This window comes from Dromaius novaehollandiae, chromosome 10 (assembly GCF_036370855.1).
Source record: "Dromaius novaehollandiae isolate bDroNov1 chromosome 10, bDroNov1.hap1, whole genome shotgun sequence".
Classification (NCBI taxonomy): domain Eukaryota; kingdom Metazoa; phylum Chordata; class Aves; order Casuariiformes; family Dromaiidae; genus Dromaius; species Dromaius novaehollandiae.
In genome coordinates this window covers 12,084,513-12,094,261 of record NC_088107.1, presented here as the reverse complement: position 1 = coordinate 12,094,261, position 9,749 = coordinate 12,084,513, and the positions used below count along the sequence as shown (strand labels likewise).

The following is a 9,749-nucleotide window of genomic DNA, read 5'->3' as shown; positions in this document are numbered from 1 at the left end:
GGGTCAGCACCAAAGCTGCTCGAAGAGTGCTTGACAGACTCTTCTCTGCAGGGCGCTTTGGAGTCAAGATAAAGGGCGAGCTGATTATTTTCTAAGGTTGAAACTTCTGGCTTTCCCTTTTCAAAAGATGTAAGTAACAACGGTTGCAACTGGTGGCAGCCCTCTCTCCTGGTGTTTCCCCTGAAATGGGATTTAATTCCGGGGCGGGGGGAAAAGCTGCCCGTCAAAGGTGACAGCAGGCAGGAAGGACCTCCCTCTTCCCTCCTGCCCTTGCTGCAGTTGAGCAGCAGGTCTTTTCCTGCAAAGATCTGCTGACATTTTGCTCAAGTCAGATGTTCGTGGTCATTCCTCAGCCTGTGCTACAGCCTTGGCTCAGCCTTTCCCTGAGTTTCGATAAAATCTCCAACTTCTTCCATCTCATATGAGCATCAGTCAGTATGCTCTTGTTAAGTCCCTATTTTAGAAAACATGGTAATTTTTTCTTCTAGTACCAGACTAATCAAGAAGTGCTAGAGTAAGATTTATTTAGTAAATAATGCTGTTATTTTGCACTCTGTTATTTTGTCACTGGCAGTGAGAAGCTTTGTGCTGTGAGGGCTGAGAGCAGCTGCTAGCCCAGGGAAAGCAGGCTCCCTGCCGGCCAGCACGGGCCGATCTTGGAGTATCTCCGGCTCCACGCGCGTCTGGGCGCTCTGGAGCGGACGTCGCCAGGCCTGAGCTGGGACAGGCGGCGAGAAGGGAAGGAGCCGCCTGCCGAGCGAGGCCCAGGGGATCCCGTTCCTGGGAAGGGAGCAGCAGCGCGAAACAGAACCGGGCCGCGACTCTGTGGATCAAATCTGTCCGTAGGGGGAGAGACCGGGGACCAAAAACATATGACATGAGCAACTAAGCACACAGAAGTATCTACGTTAGACACCAATAAAAAGAAGAAAAAAGGAAGGCGAAGAATAAAGACAACTTGGTTTTAATAATTATCTTTCTTCTTCTGTGAGCCCAACAGAGGTAAGCAGATGTCCTGGAGCCAGGTAACCTCTTTCGCCCTTTCTTACCCTGACCAAATGTGAAGCTACTATCATCAAAATATTACAGTTTTGACCTTGACTTAATTTTCTTGGCTTGTTTTTTAGACTGTAGAAGCTGTTAAAATGAAGGATAAAGGAGATACTGAGGAAAATCACAAGGAGCATGAAAAATAGCGTTGACCAAGAGAAGGATGTGAACTGCTAGAAGCGTATCCTGGATTCCAGACTGGGACCAGACACTTTTAATGACTGTTCTTATAAAAAAGAAGACAAAGCCAGGAAAATATCAAGAGTTGTCCCATGGAATATAGAGTGTATATAAGTGGCTAAACTACAATGAAGTAAAATTAATTCCTTACATGTTTTTTATCCATTTTGGTTATTTTCTCCAGTGTTCCAACTGTCCTAATTTCTGCTTGAATTTTATTTCTGCAGTAGTGCATTATTAGAGGTTCATTCGTCCTTCCTCCCCCCAGCCCCAGGAGCTGCAGGAACACTGGAAATGCTGTGCTGGAAATGAGGTGAGGGCTCCGTCAGAACAGGCTCTTGGAGAATTTGCAAAAGGCCGATGCTTGGTGCAGCCTCAGATGTGTGCAGGCTTCAATCTATACCTGCACAGCAACAGGAACAGAGTGCATAAATGCAGGTGTCATGGAAATGATGGGTGCATTTCAATTATCCAAAATGAAAGAAGGCACTGTAGTTGCTTTTTAGTGGGCCTTTTTATAAATCCGTAGCACTTGCTTGTCTCTGGAGTCCTCTGTAGCACTTTGGCAAAGTACCTCTATATAGGCTCAAAAATTCTCTGCCGAATGGGGCAAAAATACCTTGTATTTTGGCTTCATATTCTGCATATTTGAACAGACTGAATACGCAGAAAAAAAGATTGAAGTTGCAGCTAATTGAGGTTGTTCAACAAAACATAATTCCAAAAAATATTTCAGGGTGGGGGGAAAAAAACAAGCCGTAAATTTATTTACATATTTATACCTATACCTATTTGTTAAAAGTTTAACCCACAGGATTTTAGTCTAGAGTTTGAAGCATTTGAAACTCTGGGTAAAACACATGTACAATTCCAGATGCACTTACAAAATTGCACATCAGAGTTTGAATATTAGGAGCGCGCGTGTGCTTTTATGCTTCGGTTTGCAGATACAGAGTTTAGGAGCTAATAGCAGTGACCGCATGTGAGCTTTCCAAAGAGCACCGAGAGACATCCTGTGCCTGAAGCTTAACAAATAAGGTGATTTAAGGATTTTTTTAATGGTTTCCTGGGCCTCCACTATGGGACTTGTAATTTCTGGTCCCAAATTGTATGTCAGCATCAGTCGGCGCTGACGAAGCCGGGACCGGGCTGCCGCGCTGGGGGCGGCGGTGGCCGGAACGCGGGAGCCCCGGAGCATCACAAAGCGGAGCCGGGTGCTCCGGAGCCCCCAGCCCTGGGGCTGCCTCGCCGGGCGCCGCAGCGGAGCGGGGTGGGAGGACATGAAGCGTACGGCGTGAGCGGCGGCTTCGCGGCCCGCGGGAGGAGCAGGCGCTCGGCGCGGCAGCGGATGGCTTCCCGGGCGCCGGGCGCTCCCGACGATTTCGAGGAGCTTTACTCCCCGTGAGTCCGCGTTTGATGCCGTTGCGTGCTGGGGCAGCTGCGGGAGAGGGAGCTGAGCGTTTTCCCGGGCGCTGAGCTGTAGGTGCGGCTGACTGGGAATGCTGCCTCTGTCGTTACCGAAATTTAGAAGGAAGCGGCCGGTGTTGCAGTTACGTAGGTGTTAGATGATAGAAAATGGCCGTCGGCATGGGAGATCTCCAGAAAGGGGAATTTGGGCATGTGCTGTTGAGCTGAAGGGAAAGAAACAGGTTTTTTTCATTCCACGAAATTTTTGAGATTACTCTTTTTTTCCTCCTTTCTGCATTAAATAGTAGCCCTTAACAATTCTTCAAGAGAAGCAACATCAGCAAGTGTGTCCGGGTTGCGCAGGGTCTGGATTCAACCTTTCTTCTGCCCCCCTGGGGACGGGCACAGCTTGGTGCTGCACATAGAAACTCTTCTGCAGCAAGCGAGCAAACTGATTAATTTTTTTCCGTGTGAATTAAGTGATGTTTTAAGGAAAAGGTCTAAAGAGCAAGCTGTTTACAGCAGCATGCTGAATGCAACCTATGCCTTTGGGACATATATAAGTACCGTAGCACTAAGGAAACAAAATATGGTATGTGTTTTGTAGGGAGAAGAGCTCAATATAGCCATTTACAGCTGGCTCTGCTTTCCGACTGATTGCTCGTGGAGCCAGAGTTTTAGGAGTAACTCTAAAGTAATTCCTAATTTTAGTAATTTCTAATTTTAGGAATCACTTTGAAAGCTCAAGTCTTTAAATGATACCCCATACTGATGTATTCGCCATTTTGGGAATAGCTGAGCACTGAAGATAGGAAGAAATAGTTTGTGAAATACCGAACAGGACAAGAGAAAACCAGCTCTCTTTTATCTCCTCTATCGCAAACTTTGCTGAACAGTCTCCTCACGGGCAAGGGCCTCCCTGTGATTTCTTGGTTCTCTGTCCCATAGCAGGAAATGTTGATGGTTTTTGCTTCTCCAGCGCTACAGCTTTTCTGATATTTCCAATATCAAAATGAGGTTTAAAATTGTAAGTTCAGAAGTAAATTGGATGGGAGGAAACAAAAAAAAGCTAAGGAGAAAACCTGCATCCATCCCCCAGGTAATGATGTGCCCTCACTGCTGTGCTTTCAGTGAGGATGTGCCGTTTAATTCACAGTAACGCTGCTGCAAGCTGTGCGTTTTTTCTGTCTTAAATTTGGAAAAGGGTGGGGGTGGACAGTGTATGCACTTGTTCGTTCAAGTTTTCTGCCAAACTTCTGACTTTGGCATACGTGCAAGGTCCAAAATTAGGTACTGACTTTGAGACTTCCCTGGCTGGTTATACGCTAGCTCCTTCGTGCAAGGCTCGGTCCTTAACGTAGCCGTCCTTTTGCTTCGTCTGGGATGAGGTGCAGTGGACTGCGCTTGCTGCATTCAACGAAACGGCCGCGCGGCTCTTCCCGGCGGTGCTGCGGGAGGCTGCTTGCGGTGCCCCGAGGTCGAGGGGCTCAGCCAGAGCCTCTGGCTGGGGAACGGGGGCAAATACCAGGAGGTGGCAGAAGTGAGGAACAAGCATGTCTCCAGGCAGGGAGGGGAGACTTTGCAGGCTGTCCGGATGGGAGGAAGGGAAGGATGATAAATGCAAAGATGCTTTTGCTACCTGGTTGCTAGTGGTGTGGCCTATATTGCTTTTTATGCTTAGCAGTCTTTACCACTGCATTAGCTCAATGAAAGCAAATGTGAATGTGACTTATAACAATTTTGACACATCAGAAATGTCTCCTCAGGATAATGCTAGTTGCTCAGACGTAATACAAAATGCTTTGCAGCATGTTAGCTTTCCACTGTTGTGTGTTTATCCCTGATAGCTGGAAATGCAGCTCTGTTTGCTTGGAGAACTTGAGGGGTTCCAGCAAGGACTCGATCGACGGGATGAACCACCTGTACCAAGGGCTCACAGGCCTGCGAAACCTGGGCAACACGTGCTACATGAACGCCGTTCTGCAGTGCCTCTGCAGCATGTCGCCCCTTGTGGAGTATTTCCTCTCGGGAAAGTATATAACAGCCCTGTGCAAGTAAGTCGCTTTATTCACACTGCTTATATTTTCTTACTGCTGTTGCTGGCTCACTGATAATTCCTATTGCTTTCTAGTATCTGCAAAGACTCTCAAGCCAAATGACAGAGGCCATCAGAGTTGTACTGTACCCGTATATATTTTCTGTCTATTATGTTCCCATTTGGAAGGAGAGACACCACATTTTCATACTTTACCTGAAACTTTGGTTTATTTTTCTCAAGGGAGAACGGCAAGTCCGCGACTGCCTTCGGCTATCTGATGTCTGACATGTGGCTTGGAGAGTTTGACTGTGTTTCCCCAGAGGTTTTTCGTTCGGTCCTTGGGGAGCGGTACCCAGCGTTTACCAAGCGGACTCAGCAGGACGCGCAGGAGTTTCTGATCTGCGTGCTGAACGAGCTCCACGAGGCTCTCAAGAAGGTGAGAGCTTCGCTGTGACCTTTGGGCTGTTGCTGTTTCCTCTTCACATTTCATCATTTCCACCTTAGTGTTTCACACAGTAATCCCCTATGCTCCTCCTCCAAACTGCACATGATGTGGCTGCTAAAATTGTCCTTTTCTTCCTTTGGTCCACAGCCACATGCACGCAGTCGCTCCTCCGAGAGCTCCCTGTCTCAAGCCACATCAGATCGCAGCCCCTCATCTACATGCTGAGGCTGTCTGTAGTTCCCTCTTACTCACCTCTCAGCTTTTCTTTTTCTCTCTTTGCTCCTCCTGTGCTTTATATTTTTTCCTCTATTCCTCTTCATCTGCCTAAAATCTTCATGTCTGCCAAGTCCATGTCCGTCTTTTTTCTTCTTCCAGATCCTCTGATAAACAGCTTTGCTAGCAATTACATGTCTCCCTCCTGCTTGTCCTGAACATTATATTTTTGTTCCATTTCTCTGAGAAAAGTGGTTTATCTTGCTCTGCCTGTACACCAGATAAGTAATATCATTTTGAAGTCAAATTCTGTGATGATACTAAATACTAGCTGTGCAGCCAGTGGGTCTGTTGTAAATCCACTGTGCTCTCTCACAGAGGTTAGGAGTCTGTCAAAACTCCTTTTTAGGATTACATTAGAAGAAGACATGATAAACTGCACAAAGAAAGACCATGTCATGGTGGATCCTTTGCCCTCTGTCGTAGCTGTTTTGGGGCTGCTGAGGGAGCAGGCTGGGAGGAGAGAGACCTCCAAGGCACTGCTAGAGCAAATTTGTTGTGAAAGTACTGAAGGGTGATTCCTACACAGAAAAGTGCATCTGCCCAGGGAAGAGGAGGCCGGTAGGTGAAGGTAATGAAGAATCTGAAAGTAAAAAAAAAATTAAAAAGTGCAGCTAAGAATTGCTGAACAAGTCAGAGCTCGTCCTTCAAAGACAGACTTGTGTTTGACGCTACATGAGAGGAGCTGCTGGGATGACAGGGGAACTATTCTGGGTAACCTAAGCACTGTGTTTGTCTGTCTGTGATCAAGGCCACCAAGCTAATGGGTAGCTGGAAGGAGATGCTGATAAATAGCACTGGGAATAAAACAGTTCAAATACTGGTTATGTTTACTTGTCCTTTTATCTTGACCCTTTATCTAGTTCTTTACAAACCAATCCACAGCTCTGGACAGCACTTGTAAGTATTGCTGAAACCTCTGAAAACCCTGGGGCTTTATAATGAGTTCACAAACATCTAATGATTAACTGTCAAGTTGCAAGAGCCTGTCCCCTCCCAAGCATCACAAGGATGTCAGCTTGCATTCATGAACCATGTTTTATTCGGTTTTAAGGTCTTAGTAATATGGAGCATGGAATATTATAGATATAAGAGACTATTTAAAAACAGTCCTACTACCCATAGACTCTTCTCAAAGAATTGTTAAGTATATGGAGAAAATTTCAAGAGTCCTGGCATGTAGTAGCTGTCATTCATTCTCAGTCTCTTTGCAGGTTTGATTGTCAAGACACATGAAACATGTTATCTTGTGACCATTAAAACCCTGTGAAGGCACTTGTGAAACAGCTCGTTACCTACATTTTGTTGATTTCCTCCCCCATATAGTCAAGCAACAGAAGATGCCAAGGAAGCGCAACTGGTGCAAGAGAAAACAGAGTGATTGTCAGTGAAACATCTATTATCACACAGTTATTTGAGGGACAGCTCAGTTACAACATTACATGCCTGGAATGCGAGACCACCACCGACAAACCCGAGATCTTCACGGTTCTTTCTCTCCCCATCCCCTCTGAGAGCACGTGCTCTCTGCAGGTAGGACTCCTAATACCTCCCCAAATTGTTGGTCTCTGCTTGACATGGGAATAGGATGCTTACACTAATACATGTTATTAAAAAGGTGCAAGTTTTACGTACTTTGGCTCCCTGGGACCTACAGGATATTCTTTAGATTTGGATCAGGTCCTACGATGAGTGGAGGTTTCTAAACCAGTCTCCGGCCCATGCAGCTGGTGACAGTGTGGGAGGATTGCGCCTGAGCTGCCAGAGCATGAAGGGTATTAGAAGAATTTTTCAAAAGCAGCTGTGAGGACTTCACTTACTAAAATATTTCCATAACTGGGGGGAAAAAAAGAAGCCAATGTTGGCAGCTTTGTGTTCTGAGTACTGTCCTGACATCAGCCTCGTTATATCGCACCTCGATTTGCAGAAGCAAGGGGCAGAGAAGGGAGCTCCAGAAGATGGCAGACCCATCTCTGACCTTGCTTGGGGTCTCCAGGAGTGGAGGGCTGATTGATCAAATGATTAATTTTTTTGTTTGGTTTTGTTTTTTTCTGAAAGGACTGTCTCAGATGCTTCTTTCAGCAAGACACACTGACTTGGAACAACCAAATCCATTGTTCCTGGTGTGGGACAAAACAAGATGCTGCAGTAAAGGCCAACATAACGAAGGCACCAAAGATAATTATTTTTCATTTAAAGAGGTACAGTCTGCATATGGTAGGGACTTGTGAGCCATGAAGGACAGTCACTTGTATTTGGATAAAAAAGCACTACAACTAGGTCTTTTTAGTACTTTTGAAACCTGGAAACTAAATGGGTAGCCACAAAAATATATCATACATGCATGTTGCGTTCCTGAAATCTCAGAAAATGTGTTTTGCCTTATTCTGTACTGCAACCCACTGGATTACTCTCTCAGAGCATTTGCTATCCCTCAGGAATGTGAATACCCGTTTCTGTAGCATTTTGGAGCATTGTGACTATGTATGGTTTGAGTGTAAAACTAAAACAGGGTGTTTTGCTTGTCCTTAATGCAGCTAAGACATTGCATTTTTGTTCATCCCTTAGCCAAATCAGGTCTAAGATACAGTGCTGCAAGGCTGGGTAAGAATTCCCACTTCGCTTACTTCACTACCCACTTGTAGTCAGTTATGCCAAACTTCTTCAGAGTAAGTTATTCTTTCTTAACAACTTCTCACTTATAAAAACAAAATTTACTCTGGGTATGGTTGGGCTTTCCAGACATATGTTATAGAACTATGTTATCTAAAGCTAGTATTTAATTTCCCTTTTAACACACACTTTCCTTGACATGCTGAAATGAACTTGTGCCCCCCACCAAGCTGTAGCCCTTAGCCATACTATAAAAGATTAAAAGTACAGCGTTGTAATTAAATACTACAAAGTATAAAGAGGCGTGGAGCTTGACAAGAAAGAAGAGTTGACAGTGATGGTGCAGTCCAAAACTTGTAGGACACAGTGACAGAGAGGCAGAGCTTTGACTTCTGTCTGCTCTTGGCACCTGTGTCCATTTCTGTTTCTAATAAACAGAAGTGTCATGAAGCAAAAATCTTTTTTTTTTTTTTGCTAGACATCTATCAAAAAATGATCATCATGCATTTTCTGTCAGTTTACAATAATACTTAAAAGGAATAACAGGTCTTTCTGTTTGAAAATGCTGGCTGGTCAAGTGTGGTTTATTTCTTCCTTTTTACTAGGGAAGTCATTAGAGAAACTCCCACAATACAAGACTGAAGATGACTGTTACTTAAAATAGTTCAATTTTTTAATTTCAGGTTTGACTGTCAAGGCAACTACAAAAAGAAGCTTTTAACTGACATTTGCTATCCACTCAGCAACTTGGACCTCTCTCCTTACAGTTACCCGTTCTTCCGCAGGAGCTCGAAGTACAGCTTGTGCGCTGTAGTGGTGAGCTTTGCCTTTCCTGCTTTTAGTTGTAGTGCTCTGCCTAACGCAGTGGAGTTGCTCTGTGTTAGTTTGGTCTTGGTCAGAGCAATAGTCTCTGTTCCAGGCACTTAAAAATTCAGAGGCTTAAGAAACAAAATGAAGCTAAGAAAAGCCCTAACCCTACTCTGGCTCCATATGCAAGTGTACCTGTTGAGCTGAAGTGCTTCCTAAATAAAAATGTCAACAATAAAAATTAACACATCTTTCATTAGTGAGCAGGTGGTACACACCCTAATGAAAATACTGCATTTGGTCACCTTCTATAGCTGCAGTTAGAGTCTGTGTGAGAGGATGGCCCCACTTTGCTCGAATAATAGGATGCCAATGACATGGCTATAAATAAAGTTAGTTTTAGAATTATAATTTAGCATATGTAATATTAAACTTGTACATACGCTCCTAATGTACATTTTCCCCAGGGCTGCACATTTTTCATACATGCAAATCCTTATGTTCCACAAACATCGTAATACAGTAACCGTATGTAACTGAAGAGGAGAATTGTTATCACCCACCTCGCCCTCTCCCCCGCCCCATCCCAATTTTAGAAAGTGTGCACTCCTGACAAATAATGCCTAGTGGCAGCCTCCTCAGCCTTTCCAGTGTAAACTCAAACTGGTCCTGCAGGAATCCTTGTCTGTAAATAAGGAACAACCAGTCTCTTCTTCTGTCACTCATTGCAAGTTATGACCTGCTTATAGCAACCCATATCAGGACTACTAGCTGGCTTGCAAATTTAATATTGCAATATAGAAAAGCATAATCATCATCTATGAAATGTCTGTTTGCTCTGTTTTAAAGTGTTTATTTGAATTAATAAGCCTCCTTGTAGGCCAAAGGGAGCTAGAATCTTCTCTCCCACCTCTCCCAAGTGCAATTAAAAAAAAT

At 44.6% G+C, this 9,749-nt stretch overlaps 1 protein-coding gene and 1 long non-coding RNA gene across 2 annotated transcripts in view; both read left to right on the top strand.

Annotated features, from left to right (window-relative positions):
* The first annotated feature begins 257 nt into the window (after positions 1–257).
* Positions 258–4,499, top strand: LOC135329345 (uncharacterized). The gene is made up of 4 exons (XR_010390746.1): positions 258–471; positions 575–1,002; positions 1,128–2,268; positions 4,485–4,499. It is a non-coding gene; the product is annotated as an uncharacterized LOC135329345 (long non-coding RNA).
* A 49-nt stretch (positions 4,500–4,548) lies between these two features.
* The window catches only part of USP50 (ubiquitin specific peptidase 50), a 7,241-nt gene continuing 2,040 nt past the window's right edge, over positions 4,549–9,749 (top strand). The window contains exons 1-5 of the mRNA XM_026121285.2: positions 4,549–4,691; positions 4,916–5,111; positions 6,720–6,926; positions 7,452–7,594; positions 8,690–8,822. Of these exons, the coding sequence (XP_025977070.2) occupies positions 4,549–4,691; positions 4,916–5,111; positions 6,720–6,926; positions 7,452–7,594; positions 8,690–8,822 (822 nt within the window). The remainder of the gene's footprint in view (positions 4,692–4,915; positions 5,112–6,719; positions 6,927–7,451; positions 7,595–8,689; positions 8,823–9,749) is intronic.